Here is a 21,120-nt window from a genome sequence, read left to right on the forward strand (position 1 = left end):
CGCGGGGTGGGGGCAGCAAGGGGCCTGCCTCCCGCCACAGGCATCTAGGGCAATTTCGGTACCAATCTTGGTGGCTCAGGGGGGTTGAGGACAGAGCCCAGGGTGTCCATGAAGGAGCGCGGATGGTGCCGGAGCACCGAAAAGAACATGAGGAAGATGCAGTCAGGGAAAGCCTGTGTCTGGGTCCTTGCACAGTTTTACTGTGGCAGAGAAACTTGTCATTTTTGTCAAAACAAATCTGGTTTAAAACTGGCAAAACAAAGCTTAACTAACTTTTCAGAGACTAATGTTTAGGTTTGTCGTGGTATATGTATTGTATATTTATTTTTTTTTCCACAGAAACCTGCTAATATTTTAGTTATGGGTGAAGGTCCTGAGCGAGGAAGAGTAAAAATTGGTATGTTTATATCTTTGATAAGTCCCAGTGTAGCATTTAAGTTAGAATGTTCTGAAGGTGCAGCTGTACCACCTGAAGTAGTCACTAGTATGTGCCTGGGCACTTTGCCTAAATGCTGTTTCCTGAGTGACTCGCTTCTTGATGTTAGCCCCATGCACCAGTTCTGATGAAATGCTGTAGCCTCATCAATGAAAAGTGGAAAATGTCTTATTTTGCTTAAGTGGGTGTTTGTGTGGGATGGGGGATTTTGATATGGGGCTTAAAGATGAGAGCTAGCTAGGGGAAAGAAGGAGACAGAAATGGGATTTTAAAATTTCCTCCATTTACCCCTGTAATGCCATGACATTATCTTGCTGCTGTTTATAAAATCTAAATAGGGAACTGCTCATTACTACAAACATTAAATTTTATAATGGAATCAGAGGTGGCATTTAGCCTACAAAATTTTCTCGAAGGGATAGCCAGGTCCCTTGGAGATAAACACAAGGGGTCCTGAAGTCCAGAAAACACAGTAAATCAGCCAAAATGCTTAGTGAGAACTACTGCTAAATGCTTAAACTGGGGTATACCAGGGTAGGAAGGACCCAACACTTTCCCCACTATTGTAACGTTTTCTGGTGGGAGTGTTCACAGTGAGAGGATAATTAGTAGAACTTCAGTTGTTTTAAATTAAAGTAAATAAATAAATATAAAATAACTGTAGTCTAACAGTAATAAGCTCTACAGGCTGTGCATTAGGGTGGCAGTGCTTTGATAGCAGACTGCTGATAGCACAGCACACTTACATTTGTTATGGTGATGCAGCCCTGTTTAGAAGGGTTTTCTTAAAGCTAGTTCATCTTTTTCACTTCCCTCTGGCTTTCTTTATGAGATTATTCTTCTGCATTGTTGCTCTGTACTCTTACTGTTTTGTTTATCTCAACTATATTGTTAATCACTAGTATAATGATTCAGGGTAGGATTTTCCTGGAGCATTCAGTGCTGCTCTAGTCCTTCCCTTGCCCTTTGAAATCCAAGGAGCCAATGGGCCAGGGCTGAATGCTGCTGCAGATCCTACCCTGAAAGTTTTTAATGCCCTTCTGAGGTTTGAGATTGACAGTAGAGATTGGGGTCTTCTGCATACGAAACTGGTACAGCACGGACAGCGGAAGGAAAATTTCTTCTTATTACCTTATTCTTCACGGAGCAGTTGCTTCCAAAATTGAGAATGTAGGTCATCCTCTGGGCACGTTCACGTTCAACTGTGGTGGTGATATTTGCTGTACACAACTACTTGCTTGTAATTGCACATAGACCACCCATTTATTTCTTAATTGACAGTGTTGAATCCATTTGGGAATACATTAGAGCACAACTAAATTTAGTCAGACTCTGTTAATGGACAGGTGAAAGATTCTGTATTGGACCACCAGTCCTCTGAGCCATCCATTCCCAGTGGGGGAAGAGGGAGGGGGACCCTGCATTTCTAAGTGTGTTATCAAAATGTAGATTTTTTTTCTTTCTTATTTTCTTAAGATATTACGACAGCAGGAAAAGAATGCAGAAGGTATACCCATACCAAGGGCTTCCACTTTTCCAGTGTAACTAATTTTTTCTAAAAAATACATAACTGGTATTTAACTTAAAATCATTTTTATAGGCTTTTTGTGTCATTTTGAGTCATAAATTCACTTTCTGCCAACAATTTTCCTTATTTTTCATAGTTACTAGTGGCTTGAGTAACCAATATTTTAATGTAGAAAACTGTAAAATGTTTGTATTTTTAAATGCATTAAAACAATCATAAATAGGAATGCCTATGAAAAAAAAATTGAGGATTGTGTAGTCAAGTTAGCGACCCATATTTACACTGCAGTTTTGCCTCAGCCAGTGAGCTGTAGTGTGTAGGTCCTTTTCCCTCCGAATGGCTCCTCATCTCATTTCATTCGAGTCTTTCTCAGCATGTGTATATCCCTGCAGCACACGGTCCCTCCTTCTTGGGATTTGGGGAGTGGTAGGTCAGGAAAGAGATTTGGTGGGAGAAAAGTGCATTTTGTGGTCTCTGCCCATTTTTCCCCATATCACTTATACTTGGTAGTTCAGACAGCTTTTGAGGCAGTTGTATACCACCAGTTCTAAAAAGCAGGTTTTAATTATATAATGCCCCCAAACAGAATTTTGAAATCATAGCCTAAATGATATTTAGTACCGATCTCTTGAGACTGAAAATGCATCTTGACCGAAAATGAGCAGGGAGGCAGGTGCTGTAGGCTTAGTTGCTTTGTTGTGTGAAGGAAACCTTGCTACAGCTAACTTCATGAGGAGGAAGCTTTTGTGATGTGCATGTATGTATTATAAATCATTCTAACCTTTGCAGAACTTGCATTTTGCTCAGATTTAAAAAGCTGCTTCTTGAAAGACCATCCTGTAATAATGGAATATTTTACTGGAGAATATCAGGTAAAATGAGTCAGGATTTACCAGTGTCCTGAGAGAAGTGAGTTGATGCACCTTTTCAGAACAATGGTTAATTCTTTGTTCTAAATGGCTCGTGTTAGTAATGATTTATAATTATATACTTTAGAGGTGATGACATCCAGTAACTTCTACAAAAGCTTTAATAAAATTTACTCACAGAATTCATATCTGCTACAGCGTGCGTTTGTGTTTTTATTTAGCACAGTGATGGTAGCGCTAACAAGTAAGCGATCAGATCGTTTAAAAAAATACGGTTGGTAGTTTTCAGAAAATTTTAAAGCATCTCTCTTTGAATTTTGCAGCTGACATGGGCTTTGCCCGATTATTTAATTCACCTCTGAAGCCTTTAGCAGACTTGGATCCAGTAGTTGTAACGTTCTGGTATCGAGCTCCAGAGTTGCTTCTTGGAGCAAGGCATTATACCAAAGCTATTGGTAAGTAGATTGGATAAAAATGTACTGGTTTGTTCTTTATGCAAAATGTACTCAAATATCAAAGCATTAATAAATACTACAAAGGACAGTGGCTGAGTTAAGGGTACGTTACTGATTCTTGAGGAAATACTGAACTTTGGCAAAATGTTTAGTTTAGTATTTTCTGTGGCTAGAGAAAGGAATGAACTATTTCTGGGCTCCATATGCCCTACGATGCGATATATCTTTAGTTACAGTATCACAGTATGTTAGGGATTGGAAGGGACCTCAAAAGATCATCTAGTCCAATCCCCCTGCTGGAGCAGGAACACCTGGGTGAGGTCGCACAGGAACATGTTGAGGCGGGTTTTGAATGTCTCCAGAGAAGGAGACTCCACAACCTCCCTGGGCAGCCTGTTCCAGTGCTCTGTCACCCTTACTGAGAAGAAGTTTTTTCTCAAATTTAAGCGGAACCTCTTGTGTTCCAGCTTGATCCCATCACCCCTTGTCCTATCATTGTTGGCCACCGAGAAGAGCCTGGCTCCATCCTCATGGCACTCACCCTTTATATATTTATAAACATTAATGAGGTCCCCCCTTAGTCTCCTCTTCTCCAAACTAAAGAGACCCAGCTCCCTCAGCCTTTCTTCATAAGGGAGGTGCTCCACTCCCTTAATCATCTTCATTGTCCTAATTGGCTTTCACACAAGATTTTCATAAATGCTGTTAGAGGTTATACAAAATATGGATGCACCTTCAGACTGTTAGCAGAGTCCGTATGATGCTGAGGCACAGTGTGTTAATTTCATTGCAGAGGTTTTTATCTCGTGTAATAAATACATGAAATAAGGAACGCACAGAATGGAGAATATATTGACTGCACTGAAACTAAACTGTGAAAACAAGCTGCGTTTTAGCCTCACTCTGCGTCTTCTTTCACAGTGTGAGTGTGAAAAGGAATTTGCCTTAAGTAGCAAGATGTGATCAGGGTCACGCACCAGGCATATCCAGTAAACCTGCAGCCTCACAGAATGCAGGCATTGTGAGGATGGCATGGGTTACATCAGCTTAATGTTGCACCCTCCTCACCACTTAATTCTTTCTTATCAGCCTGAATTTTAGCAGCTTTGGTTGACTTGGCTCTGCCGGTCTCTGCTGTTGCTGCTGGGTGCGGGATGGGGAACAGGGGACAGGGGCACCTTCAGTGGGAGAGAACAGCTTCGCTGTGGAAGGGAGAGAAACTGTAGGAAAGATGACTGGGAAGTTTTCATCCTGGTGGTTTAAAAGATACATTACAACCTGGCAAGCATTTTTAGGGAAATAACTTCCCTTGCAATGCTCCACTTACTTTGCACAAACATGGAGGCTGTATGTCAGCATGTATGGTGTTGCTCTAACCCCAGATTCTTTCCTCAGACCTTCACCAGTAGATTTTTTAATATTATGTTGGTGTTTTTGTCAGAAATTCTAACATTAATGACTTAAATGTATTTTCGTTTAGTTTTCCGTTAATGCTGTGTTTCTTTTATAGATTAAATACATTTCCTTATGTTCTTTTAAGCTGCTTTGTTTGCTATATTTTTGTTGTGTGTTCCTTCACTTTATTGGCATTTTCTTCTGCTTGCTGCATGTGAAACTGCATGGACAGCCACAGCCTTTAGTACATGATTTTTTTCAGCATAGATAAAAACTGACTGTATACAAACACTGAGGAATGGGGTTATGCTCTCTGCATCGTTCGCTTTTGTCCTTGTTCCTGACCTTTTCTTGTCCATTCAAGGTTCAGTGTAGCGTTACTTTATGTAACTTAAAAGTTGTCTTTGTATGTACTAGGAAAAATTCAGGCAAAATAACTGGGAAAATTCAAGCTATCTGCTTTTGCAAATTGGGACACAACAGTTAAAACAGGTTATGTTTGTTTTTTAAATTAATGTTATCAAAAAAAGGGGTGAGGTATGGGGCACGGGGCGATTTTTCTTCTTATTCTCGTTCCACAACGTTTTATAGATAAACCTTTGGCTTATTCTAATATCATTGCTATTTGACTTGTATTTTTGGGTCATTTAACATTTATTAAACGCAGTGGCTGATCAGAGAGGGCACGTTTCTTGGCTGGGACAGTATGGTAGTGAATGGGCAAATTGTTGGTTGGTTTTTCTTCATTTGCATTATTATCATGTGTGGAGAGTTACCTGAATAATTTACTCAGGTGTTTTTCTTAATCAAATGAATTTTTTACAGCAGTAAATGGTAACCACACTTAAACAAGCAAACAAAACCCAAAGAAAACCCAAACTTGTCTGATACTCTTAGCTCCTGTGTAGTGACTGAATTGCGTCCCTCTATCTGTAGCTAAAAGTCGAGGAAGTGTTGCACTTTTGCTACAGAAACTTGAAATTTTCAGTGTAGGTACCTTATCTCTGCTAAACTAAAAAACTAACATTCTACCTCACCAAGATGCTTTTGGAAGGATTAATTTGATTTTTTTTTTATTTTTCTGTTCTCCTTTTTTAAAGATATTTGGGCCATAGGGTGTATATTTGCAGAGCTGCTAACATCAGAGCCAATATTCCATTGTCGACAAGAAGATATCAAAACTAGTAATCCTTATCACCATGACCAGCTGGACAGAATATTCAATGTAATGGGATTTCCTGCAGGTACATGCTGTATGTTTTTTTTCACTGCTGTTCAATGGAAGATATCTGTGTTGCTTTCTTTGCTTATGAAGGTGGCAGCTGATCAAAGCAACAAAGCTGTTCAAACAGTTTTTATTTCATGAGTTATAAATCTAGAATCTAATGGTCATATTAGAGATTTTTTCCTATTATTAGTGATAATATTATCTTTGCGTATACGTGTGTCAGAGTTTTATAATTTTAAAAGACCATGTTTCATGGTGGGTGATTCACAATCAGAAGGAGTATTTCTGTGGTTTTTTCAGTGCTGGTTATAGATTTGGAAAGCGACTGATTGTATGAAACCAAACAAAAATCTATACATTTAGTGAATTTTATGCAGGTATTTAACTTACGCTAAATTAAACACAGCATTTGATAGCAGGGGAAGGGATTTCATTTTTTGCCCTGGTAGAAGGCTTGTGATATGGAGGAGTTTTATTTCTTTCCAAACTGGAACAAATAACTGGATGCATGAACCAAAACAAATACATGTAGCTCTCAGTTGTTGCATTCTCCCCTCAGTGTTGGTCATATCTTGTTTTTCTATGGGCTGTCTTGCATCTTTTCAGTTAATGCTTTGTCTTCTAGTGTTCACATGATTGCAGATGGCAGAATAACAGGGGTCTTGTTTTTCTTTTTGGTTATCTTTCTCCTCACTGATTGTGTTCTCTGCTGTTGTCCATTTACTATTAATAATCTTTTTCTTTACTGTTCTGGTGGACTTTCTTCATCCTATCACATCCGTATGTTTGTGTGGTTCTAGAATTTTGATATTCAATTTCCTCTTGTTTTTCCCTTTGACTTTTTTTTGTGTCTTATGTACTTCATTGCTTCTATACCGCTACGCGAGATACCTGCCAGTGTTGCCTTTGCATATTAAGTACTTTTATTTTCTTGAAAATCCCCCGTAATTTTGCTTCTTTAAGCCATACTGTCCTTTTCTGTTTTTCACCTGGAAAAATTTATCCTTTTCTTATGCTTTTCTTTGAGTTTTATGTTGTCTTTGTGTAGCTTACAGAAATAGACTACGCTCTCATTATTGTTTTCTGATTGGTTCAAACAATCCTGTCTAATGGTCTGAACTTGCTTTTCTAAGGTCTTTGGTTCATACCAAGAAATATTATTTCTCGTCGAAATGCAGCAAACTTTTGCCTTTTAATTGACACTTGCTATATTTGAAAAAGTTTCACATGTCTTTGGGATAGGGCAAGAGGATAATATTTTATTTAAACAAATAATAATTAAATAATTAATGTCTGATTTATTTATTCACTTGATATTTTTGAGCTCTGAGTGTATTGCAAGCAGAATTAGTAAAGATTTGACTTGAATCAAACTACTTGCCCTATAGAGCCTTTTCAGGAGTTACGGATTGTAATACATGTGAGGCTAGGGGCCAGGAGTGATTTCCTTGTTTTATTTTGAAATCCGTTTCAAGCTTTGTCTACACAGAGCAGCTGAGATGAAATATTCTTTGAGCATGCAAATGTTACTTTTCCTTAACCTGTTGTTGGCTAACAGTACTTCTTTTAGGTTGAGACAACAGCAATTTGCACAGTACCCCCAGGCATTTTCCTGTCACTAAAGACAGTGTTGTCAAAATGGAAAATCTCTTAGAAGGAGACAGCGTGTGTGAGATGTACTTCCATCCCAAGATCACAACTGTCCCTCAATAAATCAAATAACAGTCCTGAAGAGTGCAGGCACAGTGCCTGACGTGTTTTTCCTCTGTCTTGTCTTTTGGGCATCTTCGCTGTAGCTGGCAGCTGTGGTTTGTTTTTTGTTTTTGAAGTTCTTGAGTTAATCAGAACACAACTGGATTCTCTTAGGTATTGGTATTGTGAAAATCTATTGTGAAGAGGTGATGAAGGAGTATGAGCCAAAGAGTACAAAGAAATAAGTAACTGTGAGGTTAGAGAAGCAGACAAAAAAAAATCAGGGCTATGGCCATACTTGGAAAGCCTTTGTTTTACTTGGGGGGTGAAAGAAAAAAGAATTATTAATATATATTGATTTTGCAGATAAAGATTGGGAAGACATAAAAAAGATGCCCGAACATTCAACTTTAATGAAAGACTTCCGGAGAAACACGTAAGTCTGCTTTGAGTTGCGCTTTCTTAGGAAAGCATATTTTATTCTCCCTCCTACCCTGAATTTTTTGTAGCTCAGGCTGTTTTCTGTGTAGACGCCAGACAAGGACTATGAAATGGTTATGAGTTAGACTAGACTGAAAAATAAAAAAAAGAAAAAGTTGTTTTGTAATGGTGAACTTGGCCTGTTGAGGTGATGTGAATCGGGAGAGCAGCCAGAGCGTGAGTGGGCAGGTGTTGGGTGTGGAACCAGCGCTCTGCCCGGGAGGCCCCACACAGCTGGGACCGTGGCTGAGCACAGCTGGCCACAGCTGCTTCCACACCGGTTGCACTGGGAGCAATTTGTCTGTGAGAGCTGCATAAGTGACCTTATGCTGTTTCCAGCCAACAGTGGGTGTAGTTGTCAGGTTTGGTGTCCAGGGGAGCTCATGAAGGCTGGAGAAAATAACACCTTTGAGTTTTGCTGTCATGTTGCCAGAGTCTAATACCTGCGCTTAGACCCTGCCCTGTTGCTTGTTGCCAGGCTGAGCGATTTGGGGCTGTTCTCTTATATACGTGTCTTGTATCTGCCATACTATCGCAACCAATTATAAACCTTATTTCTGAGCTCCTCTTCAAATAACTGAATTCATGGATGTTCTTGTAGCAACCTGTACATTGCAAGAGAGAGTATTAAACTGGGCTTAGCATTTATCCCCATGTTTACTGGCATTAGAAATACACAGAATGAAACCGTGGAGTAGTAAAATTGCTGAAAGGCAGTTTAAATCCAAGCGGTGGTTTGATGCCTGCATGTGGGTTGGAAATGTGTTTTTATGTGGATGTGATGTGTTTTTACAAGTATATGAGTGAAACAGATGCATTTCTGTAGTGTCTGAATGATTTTTAAGCTCTCTGGTGTTGGTAGTTGTGACTTTTTCGCTGTTTGGTGAATTAGCAATGGAGACTAAAATATTCTTACCAATGTTTCATGGCTATCAGTGAGTTTTGCTGTATCAAATTTGCATATTAGAAGTGTCACATTTTTTTCCTTCTCTAGGTATACCAACTGCAGTCTTATCAAATATATGGAAAAACATAAAGTTAAGCCAGATAGTAAGGCATTCCACTTGGTAAGTTTTTGCATGCTTAAAAAAATCAAAACCCTCATATAAGTTACGAGTGTTCAAGCTGAGAGTTGAGCTGGTGTCAAGTGTTCTGTGACTAACTTAATTTTATAAAATATTGTGTTATATCGTTTTATAAATGACGTCAGGGATAACTGGTACTCTGCAATCTGAAAATTGCAAACCTTCATCTTCTCACATGGATAAAATGAGTCTGTGAGTCATTCATTGGTTTAGTTTCTGTATCAAGTAGGTCAGAAATGTTCAGGTTTTAAGTCATGTTAAGCTTGTAGTTAAATTTGTAATTTTGCCACAACTCTTACCCATTTTGCTGGTTTGCAAGCTTGTGACAGCCTATTTTTTTATTAAAAAAAAAATCCTAGATGCGTATTTTTTTACATATTCATTATTAAGCTTACATCTTATCCTGGTGCGTTAATCCTTTGTAGCTTCCTTATGAAAACTTGCTACTACTTTTACAGCAATTGGTTTCTCTCTGGAACATCTAACTTTTTTTAAATTAAGATTCCAGTTAGAATGGCACACTTGGTACACCTGCTTAGCCCTAGAAGTGCCTGTGGTACGTTGTTTCAGATGTTGCCCTTTTCTTCTGTGTTTTAAAGATAACTCAAGTTTCTAAAAATAAACTTCATATATGGATGAGAAAGAATTTAAGTCTTTGAATGGACAATCCCCTTATCTTCAAGTTTCCAACTTGGATTAAATGTTTTAGGCTAGAATAGAATGCATATTCAAAGTTGAGTTTAAAAATGTAGGTATTACCAGCTGAATCAAGTACCCATTTCAGGAAATTACCTGGTGGTTGTACCATTATGCGTCATTTACTGTGAAGTGTCTCTGCTCTCTGAAGTGAAAAACTGGTGAAATATTAGAGAAGTTTCCATAAGCAAGGAAACAAGTCCTCTCTGATACAGATTTTCAATTTTTGATGGATCTTTATATCAAAGCAGAACTGGAAGCTGCTGAGCAGTCTGTATATTTGTGTGTAACGCATGAAGAGTTTATGTTGGTATATTAAGAACTGGAGTGCCTGTTATGCGCAGGCAAAACTGTCTGTCCCATTTTGCACATAATTGATGCAGGTTTTAGCATGTAGCTGTTTATAACAGAGCTGTGTAAATGCATTTTTAGTATTTACTAGATGTTGTTATGTTTCAGTATGAGAATACAGACTCTAGGAAAGATACATTTGACACAGCAAGTAGATAATATTTTGTATTCTTATCAAAGCCTAAATACTATTTCCGAAAATCAAGTCATTCAAAAGCAAAAAAACATGAATTATGTGTTGAATATGATGTTTTGCATAGAATGGGTTTTGGAAATAAAAATTAATCCTTCGACTCATAAGTTATGCAAATTGAGTGAACTTGCCAGTCTGTCTCATCAGCCACTTTAGGCTGATGTTCTATAAAATTATTCAGCTGCATGCATCAGTACTTACCTTTCAAACTCCACCTTCCTTGAGAACCAGCATGCTGCTTGTCACCTACAAATTTGACTTGTTATGTATTTGGAGTCTCAAGCTCTCAAAATTAAGCTTATGTTGCTGTACCAAAATCTGAAAGTGGCTAATTGTCACTAGTGGTGAATAGCTGAGCAAACTCAGTCAATTCTGCTTATTAAAATCAGACTCATTAGATTTTCATATCATATGTAGGCAATATGAGATAAAAAGCTTTTCCTTGCAACAACCTGTATAACATGACCAGTGACTTCATCTTCAAGTAATGCAAGTGCTTTTCCTTTTCCTCGATTCCTCAACTATTTCTTTCTCAGCATTCTCTGGTCTGCTGGTCTAACTCAAAGCTCAGGTACAAGCGAGTAGTTCAGGCTTTGCTGTATAACTTCACAGTCCATAAAAAGACTTTCTGTGAATGAACTGGCTTCTCTTAGGAACTGTGAGCGCTCTGGCCAAACTGACCTGAAATTTCTCATCTGCTCTCCCAGTCTTACAGTTGTTTTCAATAGAACAACAAAACTAGACATGAGATAATTACACAAGAATAGCTTAAAACGCTTAGGACAGCGTTTTCTCTTCTCCCTTGCGGTATCACAACAGGGTGAACTGTTTGAATGCGTTCAGTGTTTTTGTTAAGCATGTCTGTGTTTATACCAAAAAGCAGTGGTTTAAATGCAAAATCAGGGAATGGTGTCCTTTACCGGGCTGCTGCCACTCTTCCCTCCCTGGTCAGAGCTGTTAGCACTGAGCAAGAGGACCAGGAGGGGAGCTGGAGTGGACCCCTGGCTGAACACGCTGTCAGACTGCTGTCTGACCCGCTCGTTCTGCTTTGGACCTCTACCCAACTTCCCTTCACAAACCGAGAGCAAGAGAGCAACCTTCGTGCGACTTGACTGGTGTCTGCTAGTGTCACACAAGCTGAAAGGCAGGGTATTTAGTAGGGTAGATGTAGCCTCCTTCTGTTCCTCCCATAGAAACAGATTGTGAGGGAAGTGCTGTGAAGTTCATAGCTAATTAGCTCTAATAGAGTCTTCTCAGTTTTCTGCTAACTGCTGTCTGTCAGAACAACTCACTGAAAATCAGGCCCCTTTTAAATACCCTGATCTTTCCAAAGTAACATCTTAAAATACTGTTCAGGCGCTGTCAAGATCAGAAAGTGCCATAGGTTTCCACTCTTGTTTAGACTTGGCTGAACCGCTGATGGGCTCCTCCACCAGAGCCTGGACAAGTTCAGCCAGTCTCCTGGTACCAGTTCTTCCAGAGATAGCCCAAGATCTTACTGTTCTACAAGCTGTCTCACAGCCCTTCTTACTCTCTGCTTCAGAACAGATTTATAAAAACTTGTTTACATCTACTATTGTAAAGTATGCCAGGACTAATAATTCTAGGACTAGTAAATCCAGAGATGGTTGTCATTGCCAAAAATTAAATGTTTTGATTTCCCAACTTGAGTTAACCAGATTTTTTTCCTCTTTACTGGCGTTCGTACACACAGTCGCTGTTCACATGCAGAACTGATGTGTTAATGTGAGACAACTTTGGCTCCTTCCTGCTTTTGCAGCTTACATATTTTTCCACTATCCTCATTTTTTTTCCTCTACTTATTTGTTTACGCCTTAGAAAATGGATACACTGGAGCTGCTACCCCTGCTTAACTGAGTGATGCTTCATCTTCTATTGTGTTTCTTTGGTCCATATGAACTGTAGTGATTGTCCCATTCATTGCTGGCAGTAAAGTTCACTGCAGTTTTATTATGTTATTCAACCAGGTGATCTTTTCATCGAACAGTTTTTAAAACAGAAAATATTTGTAGTAATAAGTGGAAGATTCACTTCTATGTTAGCATGTGAACAAAGTGGCACAGTAGGAGTTTTGTTCCCCTGTGTGATAATGGTTGCACAATCATTAAACTTTTCTTGTGGTTTCTGTTTTCTCTTGCTGATTATGGCCAGGTTTGCTCACATCTTGTCAGCGTATGATGGACAGCCTAATAACCTAATTGCCAGAAATAATGCCAGAATTTTGCAATTTTTTTTTTGATTGTGATGTTTTTCAGCACATTGGCAATTCTTTCTCATTTTTTGCCTTCCCCTTTTCTGGTTCCCAGGGTTGCTTTTTGAGCTGTTTGAGAGAACAAGAATTGTTCTATTCAAACTGATATTCTACAAAGACTACATGCAGACTCAGAGAGCTGAAATAGCTTATTGTGTGAATCCTTATTGATTATGTGAAAAACAAAACTGGATTGATGGCGGCAATACATATTTATTATATTCTTAACCGTGCCATTAAAACCGAAGGCTGAGGAGAGAAAATGTACTTTCCTAACCTTAGCTACCTATAGCGTGGAGTTCAGCACTGTGCTTGTGTGTGCTCCTTTAATAGCTGGTGAAAGGAGGTGGCCGGTTCAGACATAGATGATGACACTGCATCTTTATTAAAAGGTGAATTTAGTCCCATAAAAAGTATGAATAGCAAATGTAAAGTGAATATTATTTGCATGTGTCATTTCTGCATATTTTGTTAGATCCATGATAAAAGCAAACAGAACAACCACCCGCTTATAGGTTGACGGTGTAGTGGGGTTTTTTGGAAGATCTGTGATCATTGTCTTTGACAAGCGTCATGGTGTAGTTTTGCCTCAGACACTGTATTCTATGATGAAACATGAAGACACTATTTTCCTTTTTCTGCGTAGTATCTGAATGTTATCTCATTCTGCCTGTATATGTTGCTTGTTGAGCACAGCTGTATTCCACAAAACTGCTGGGTGGATGGGGAAATATGCACATACACCACCCCTTTTCAATAAGGAGCACTTACTTTTGGAATGCATCACTGCAATTCAGTGCTAGACTTAAAATCACTCTGGTCTACAGTTCCTAAAATGGAGAGAAATCTTCACACCATGGAGACAGCATGATGTTTCTAATGTATTCTTTATTGAAAATCACTGTTGAGATACTGCAGTGCTAAGTCTATACATTCCAGACAGCATCTGAAATGTTTACATAGGTAGAAAATGAAAGTGGAGGAGGAAAAACAGTACAGTGAAAATGTTTTTCAGAATTACCTTTCAATCTTTAACATTGTGCTGAGTTTAGACTGTTCTTGTGTGTTACTGGCATTTGAAGTTACTCAAGAGGAGTTCCTGAGTATGTATCCTAAGCATTTCTCCTAGCATATCCATCCAATTAGCAATGTTTATAGCACTTTTTATAGAAATTTTTCACTTTGCTTCGGTTAGGTCAGTTTTATTTTCTTAAATTTTCATTTGTTTATTACATTAGGATTTTTGCCCTCCTGTCTGTTACTGAAACATCTTGTATGCCCTTTTTGAAAGTTGGGCATCAGACAGCAAATACCTAGTGCGCTTCTTAGCCCTCTGTTAACACTTGCTGATGAGAACAAGAGCTGCTTTCTCAAAGTGTAAAGCTTTGCTGGATTTTGAGTTGAACTCAGTTCAGCTGCTTTGTAGAACATTATGCTTTGCCTTGTCTTCTGCATATTTATACTTTATGGTCATCTTCATTGTCTTTAACAAGCACAGGCATTTTGGTTGGTTGGAAAACAGTACACACAGTACTTCAGGTCCACAAACAAAAGGCTTTTATTTTGCAGGTTGGCCCAAATGGTGTATGATTTGGTGGCAGAAGAATTTACATTATTGTAGGTTCAATTGGGAAACATAAAAAGTTTGCAGCATATGCAGGGCTGTAGATGTTATATTACTATGTTACTTATAAAAGGGAAAGCATAAAGGTAGAAGTACGGGAAAGAAAGAAGAGAGAGAAAGATTTCACTGTCCTTATGGCTCCATTTTATGTGTGATGGAGTTCGCAGTTTCAGATCCAGTGATGTGCGGTGTCCTCTGGTGTCTTGTTCAGTTCATGCGGTGAGACCGGTGGGCAGAGTGGTCCTCAGGATGGTGTGTGCCGCCAGTGCTGGCACCAGGTGGGCCTTTATAGCCCTCTGGGTTGCCCGCTTGCGTAACTTTTAGCCTTTTGTGGAGGTGTTATTGTGAAAGAAAGAAAAGTCTGGGGAAAGGGGTGACTGATGGACAAGTCTCAGGCCGTGTTGAAGGGCCTCAGCTTTGCCCTTTGTGCTGTGCTGGGCGTATCAGAAAGTGAAGCTGTGTGCCGTCCGGCAGGTCCCCCACCTCCTCTATTGCCCTCCAGCCTGAGCTGTGGCTCTTTAGCTTGTTGTTGATATGTAAATCGCATTTCACCCTATAGTGAACCTATCATCTCCTGTGGCTGGATGAACTGGTTTTGTCACAGTGTTTCAGCCATTATCCTTATCAGTACATGACAGTTTATGGTGGTTGGTTGTTTATTTTTTTGGGGGGGTTTTTGTTTGGTTGTTTGGGTTTTGTTGTTGTTTTCGGGGTTTATGGGGTGTGTTTTTTGTTGTTGTCTTTTTTCCCAATGTAATTGATACTTGATTCTTCAGTTATTATTAATACAAAGGTAAAGGCTGAAGTCTTACACTGATATTGCAACAGCAATGGAGGAGGCAGCTTATAATACTTCTCTTGAGTATTTTGCATCATGTCATGAACAAAAATCAACTAAAATTCAAGATTTTGCATAATTGCTCTTCTGAGCAGCGTGAATCACTCAGATATGTCTGAGAGTCCATATTTATCAGAATAAACAAGCACACACTGGAGTGGGTGACAACCAGTTATCTGGCCAGGTGGGTTTTTTGAACATGTTGATTACTCCTTTCTTTTACAACATGAACATTTTCGAAGGAGTGGCTTCATGTAACATCTTTAAAATACTGTGGATGACAGTGGAGTTGTTACTAACATGACAATACTAAATAGTGATCAATAATGCACATGGAATCACTTTTGTTTATTAATTGCTAAGAATTATTTGAATTTAGACAGATGTGATGTTGCTTCCTGTTAACTGCAGTCTAGTTGAAGAAATCAGGCTAAATATGTGCATGTTACATATTCTTGTGGGAAGTTAGCAGACTATTAAAGAGAAGGGCTTGAGGGAACAGGTGAATGAAAGACTGGACATGAGCTGGCAATGTGCTCTTGTAGCCCAGGCGGCCAGTCGTACTTTGGGCTGCATCAAAAGCAGCGTGGCCAGCAGGTCAAGGGAGGTGATCCTGCCCCTCTGGTGAGACCCCACCTGGGGTCCTGTGTCCAGCTCTGGAGCCCTCAGTACAGGAAAGACATGGACCTGTTGGAGAGGGGCCAGAGGAGCCACAGAAATGATCAGAGGGCTGGAACAGCTCTGCTGTGAGGACAGGCTGAGAGGGTTGGGGTTGTTCAGCCTGGGGAAGAGAAGGCTCCAGGGAGATCTTATTGCAGCCTTTCGGTACTTGAAAGGAGCCTATAAGAAAGATGGGGACAGACTTTTTAGCAGGGCCTGTTATGACAGGGCAAGGGGTAATGGTTTTAAACTAAAGGAGGGGAGATTCAGGCCAGACATGAGGAAGAATTTTTTTACAATGAGGATGGTGAAACACTGGCACAGGTTACCCAGAGAGGTGGTAGATGCCCCATCCCTGGAAACATTCAGGGCCAGGCTGGACAGGGCTCTGAGCAACCTGATCTAGTTTAAGATGTCCTGGCTTATGGCAGGGGGTTGGACTGGATGAACTTTGAAGGTCCCTTTCATCCCAAATTATTCTATGATTAAAGCTGCTGGTACACCATGGAAGCTCTTTCAGTGTTTCTGTTGAAACATTTGTGACTGGAACTGAGTGTCCTGAAAGTAAAATAGTAGAAGTTTTTTTTTGTTTGTTTTTTGTTTTTTTTTTTACTAGAAGTAAAATAGTGTTCTTTGGAAAACAAAGTTACTATTTTAAAGAGAGAGGAGAGTGTGTTTATGCCATTTATGGTTAGAGTTTTGAGTTCAGACACATTCGTAGCAGCTCTAGGAATAATACAGTGAAGTTTCTCTAAACAGTTTTGGTATTGCAGAGCTTTTTATGTTTTATTTTGACAGCTTCAGAAATTGCTCACTATGGATCCAATAAAGAGAATTACCTCAGAACAGGCTATGCAGGATCCCTATTTCTTAGAAGATCCTCTTCCCACATCTGAGTAAGTGGTCAGTTTATTAATCTATCAGTCAGTCCAGAGATGCTTCAGAAATGTGTGCTTTCTCTCTGCTATAAATATGTTTGTGATTATTGAGCTAAATACTTACTGTCTAACAATGAAAGAAAGCTATAACCACTAAAATGCCGTTTGTGGTTTTTAAAATTAAGTAGCATTCCTATTAATCTCTTGCTTTATGGAACTTTGATCCTATTAGTCGCAGCACTAATCTTGTTATTCACTGGCAGGTTGATTATGCATGCTACAGATCTTTGTAGACAACTGCTAAGTGCCTGCAGGTCCACTTCTCTGCTCCAGAATGCCAGATGACACTCTCTAATTAGTTTACATTTTTCTGTCTTAGCCTTTGTTGTAAATTCAGTGGGTGGGGGAAGTCAACTGTGCGTCTATGTGCTGTCAACCTTAACAACTTAAATCCATTTTCTGTAGACGCTCCTCTCCTTTGTTTGCGCAGGAAGATTTACCGAAGGAAGAAAATTTAGGGACAATTAATGATTTCATTAAAAATTAAGCTCCCCTCCCCAAAGACTAGCCAGAGAGCATGATTGTACACCTTTTTAGGAAAGCTATTAGTACATCCTGTGTATGATTCTCTGCCATTATCTAGGGAAGAATTTATAAAATATGGTATGTATATTTATAAGCAATTAATTAAAAATTAAATTATTTCACGAAAGCCTACTGGATTATTTATAACAGCTCCTGACCTGTCTCTGTGATTTAATGTTGTGATGTGAATGATTCGCTTTTGCAGAAACCGCTTTTAGGACAGTGTTTGGTTTTTTTCTTAACTTTAGAGCTTTAGATTGGCATTTTAATGTGAATACGCAATGAGTAATGCTAACAACTCTACAGGGATTTCATTATAAATACGCTCTACTGATTAAGGGCAGGTAAATATTAGTTTATGCTCGCGGTAGCGAATTAATGTAGACCATGAGATATGAATTGACAGATGAAATTTCTAGTTATTTTTAAACTTTGTTCCAGGTTGTTTTATTAATAGTCAGTGGAGTGTCCAGGAGTGTTTTAGTTGGTCCTGAGATGGTGAATTACATGATAGCTGGATAAAGGTAGCTCTTTATGCCCTTGCAGATATCTGACAGGTGGTGTGCCTTTTCAGCCACCAGTTTTGTCACCAGTTACCAGAAACTGTGAAAACTATTAGGAGTTTAAATGAGTATGTAAGAGGCAACTGAAGATGGATGACTTTAGAATGTGATGAAAGTTAGGGCAAACTTCTCTGTTAGTTACAGGCAACTTGAAACTAGCATGGGTGAAGTATAAATCTTACAGGTCTAACCCTTCTGTTCTAATACAGTGATAAATAGACTTTTTTGGGGGGCAGTGTTTTTGCAGGTTGTCAAATCCCTTACCCAAAACGAGAATTTTTAACAGAAGAAGAACCAGATGATAAAGGAGACAAAGTAAGTACTGGAAGAACGGTATCATGATGCTTAACTGGCTTTCACACTATTTCCTGTTTTCATGTTATTTCCCGTACTGCTTTTGAGTTGAAATTTTTCTTTGTGTTTCAACAATTGAGAAGAACCAGCAGCAGCAGCAGGGCAATAACCACACTAATGGAACTGGTCATCCAGGGAACCAAGACAACAGTCACACACAGGGACCCCCACTGAAAAAAGTGAGAGTTGTTCCTCCTACCACTACCTCAGGTGGACTCATCATGACCTCAGACTATCAGGTAGTTGCTTTATTCGTGTATTTGGTGCCCATGTTTACAGCACTGTTTCTTTAAGCTAAAAAAGTAATTTTGTAAACATCACTGTATTAACTGGTATTTTTTAGCATCTTTCAGATGTATTTAGTTGATGGTTTGCCTGTAAATTGATATGCTCTTTAGGTTAGTGGTAAGGAAATTAAGACCAGAGATTATTATGTTTACTAATTTATTACCTTTACACTAGGGAATGCCAATTTTGGACCAGGAGCCTGTTGTGCTGTGTTCTGTATCACCTAAAAATACCATTCTTTATTTGAAAAAGCCCGCAATGGTAGGAGGTGAAGCATATTGCAGTAAACAAGCTGTGAAATAAGAATCGGAACAGGAGTTTTAGTTGGGCAAATAGGTGGGAAAGCTGCATTTTGGATGACAAAACAGGAAGACGTGATATGATGCTGTCTTAATCTCTGAAGACCAAGAGAGATTCCAGGTTAAGTAAGCCCAGTATTACAGATCTGAAGAGACAGGTGAGGTGGTGGCAATCAATGAGTGAGGAAGATGAGGAGTTTAGGAAAAAAGCTTTAGGAAATCTTGAAAATGGTGTTCTAGCCTTCCTGCATTTGAGCTTGTGCTCAGATGTTAGGAAATGGAAGAGTCTGGAGCAGAAAACTGAGAGTCATGCCAGGGCATGATGCCTGATTTTGTAGGTTTGGATGAGGTTATGCCTGGAGACTGGGGAGAAGAGAGTTAAGGACACAACCTTTAGGTAGTGCAAGCTGAGAAACTGCAAAAGAGAAGCAAGGAAGACTTGAAATGATGTGCACTGGAGCAGGTAGAGAGGTGGCAGATTTTGAAAGCCTAGGGAAGAGCAGATTTCAAGAGGAGGCATGCTGGTGGCAGTGTTTGCCTGCAGGAACTATTACATACTGGTTCACGCGGAGTGTATAGTACACAAGGACAACTGGAGCAGAGTCTGGGATGAAATCAAAAGATGGGGAAGTCAGAAATTACTGGTGGTGTTTTCAGTTAATTTAAAGCTTAATATCTAAATGTGAGACCCTAATATTGGAACCTCACTTAGCTTATGCTTATATTCTGTAGCAGAACTTAGGGACAGTTGAAGAATGGTGTCAGTAAAACTGCTGCTGTCAACTTACTTTTCACAGTTTGATTCTGTTTCTCCATAAACATCAATTGGCTTTGAAATCTTGTATTTCAGAGTTTGTTCTTGAGAGTACCAGATGATCCTCCAAGGCTGCCTGGGGGCATTATCCTCATGTTTACATAAATCTGTATATTTCCAGCATTGACCAAAACTTGAGAGTACTACAGAATGTAAAATAAGGTCATTTTCAGGAGCTTTGTTGTGTAACCCTTCATATAGTTCCCAAGTGCCTTTGTGCCCAGGACATCAATAGCAGATCAGTTTTCAGATCATTCTCCTTGAACAATTTTTAGTCATTTGAAACATTTAGTCAAATTTTTAGTCATTTGAAACAGTGGTCAGCCTTAACTACAGTGCTGCAGTGTGGAGTGCCTCCAAGTATTAACATAATCTTTTTTCGGTTGGATTGGATATCACAGAGCACCCTCTTACAGGAGCCTCATCCCTCTCAATTTGGCAAGCTGCAGCCGATTGCTGCTTTGACATTTTAGCCGCCTCTTTCCACCACTTCTGTGTGTGTGAATTTTTAAGAAGGCAAATGCAGCTGCAGCTCTTCATCTTCCCCTCATGTTGAGTCATATCTGAGGGGACTGATGGTGAGTTTGCCTGTGCTCTGTCAGGGAGCCCCCATTTACATGCCCTGTTTACCTGCGGCCAGTCACTAGCGGGTTCCACAGGGATCAGTCTCAGGGCCAGCGCTCTTCCATGTTTTTATAAATGACTTAGACTCAGGCCGTCAGGGATTGCTTAGTAAGTTTGCTGATGACACAAACTCGGGGGAGTTGTCGACACTTTCAAGGGCAGAGAGGCCCTGCAGAAAGATCTGGACAAATTGGAGAACTGGGCAATCACCAACCACATGAAGTTCAACAAGAGCAAGTGCTGGATTTTGTTCCTGGGACCTGGCAACCCTGGCTGTACACACAGACTGGGGGACAAGATGCTGGAAAGCAGCTCTGCAGAGAAGGATCTGGGGGTTCTGGTTGACCGCAAGCTCAACATGAGCCAACAGTGCGCTGTGGTAACCAAGAGGCCACCCGTGTCCTGTGTGCATCCAGCACAGCATTGCCAGCCAGGCAGGGAGGTGATTGTCCCACTCTGCTCTGCACTGGTGCGGCCTCACCTGGAGCACTGTGTGCAGGTCTGGGCAACACAGGATATAAAGCTACTGGAGAGTGTCCAGAAGAGGGACGTGAAGTTAGTGAAGGGTTTGGAGAGGAAGCCATATGAGAAGTGGCTGAAGTCACTTGGTTTGTTCAGCCTGGAGGAGACTGAGGGGAGACCTCATGGTGGCTACAGCTTCTTCACAAGTGGAGGAGGAGGGACAGGCGCTGATCTCTTCCCCCTCCTGACCAATGACAGAACCTGAGGGAATGGCAGGAAGATGTGCCAGGGGAGGTTTTGGTTGGACATTAGGAAAAGGTTCTTCCCCCAGAGGGTGGTGGAGCACTGGAACAGGCTCCCCAGGGAGGTGTCACAGCCCCAAGCCTGACAGTGTTCAAGAAGAGACTGGACAACACCCTCAGACACATGGTGTGAACTGTGGGGTTGTCCT

General features: G+C 40.0%; 1 protein-coding gene across 9 annotated transcripts in view; it reads left to right on the forward strand.

Annotated features, from left to right (window-relative positions):
• Positions 1-21,120, forward strand: part of CDK8 (cyclin dependent kinase 8) — an 88,937-nt gene that overhangs the window by 63,695 nt on the left and 4,122 nt on the right. For 3 of the 9 annotated variants that reach the window (XM_065050484.1, XM_065050507.1, XM_065050511.1), the window contains 8 exons: positions 340-397; positions 3,157-3,288; positions 5,784-5,927; positions 7,970-8,039; positions 9,078-9,150; positions 16,601-16,698; positions 18,065-18,143; positions 18,263-18,421. In XM_065050484.1, the coding sequence (XP_064906556.1) occupies positions 340-397; positions 3,157-3,288; positions 5,784-5,927; positions 7,970-8,039; positions 9,078-9,150; positions 16,601-16,698; positions 18,065-18,143; positions 18,263-18,421 (813 nt within the window). Of the gene's footprint in view, positions 1-339; positions 398-1,912; positions 1,944-3,156; positions 3,289-5,783; positions 5,928-7,969; positions 8,040-9,077; positions 9,151-16,600; positions 16,699-18,064; positions 18,144-18,262; positions 18,422-21,120 lie in introns of all 9 variants that reach the window. The other 6 variants (XM_065050527.1, XM_065050519.1, XM_065050529.1 and 3 more) reach the window with 4 other exon arrangements.

The sequence above is a fragment of the Columba livia genome, chromosome 1 (assembly GCF_036013475.1).
Source record: "Columba livia isolate bColLiv1 breed racing homer chromosome 1, bColLiv1.pat.W.v2, whole genome shotgun sequence".
Lineage (NCBI taxonomy): Eukaryota > Metazoa > Chordata > Aves > Columbiformes > Columbidae > Columba > Columba livia.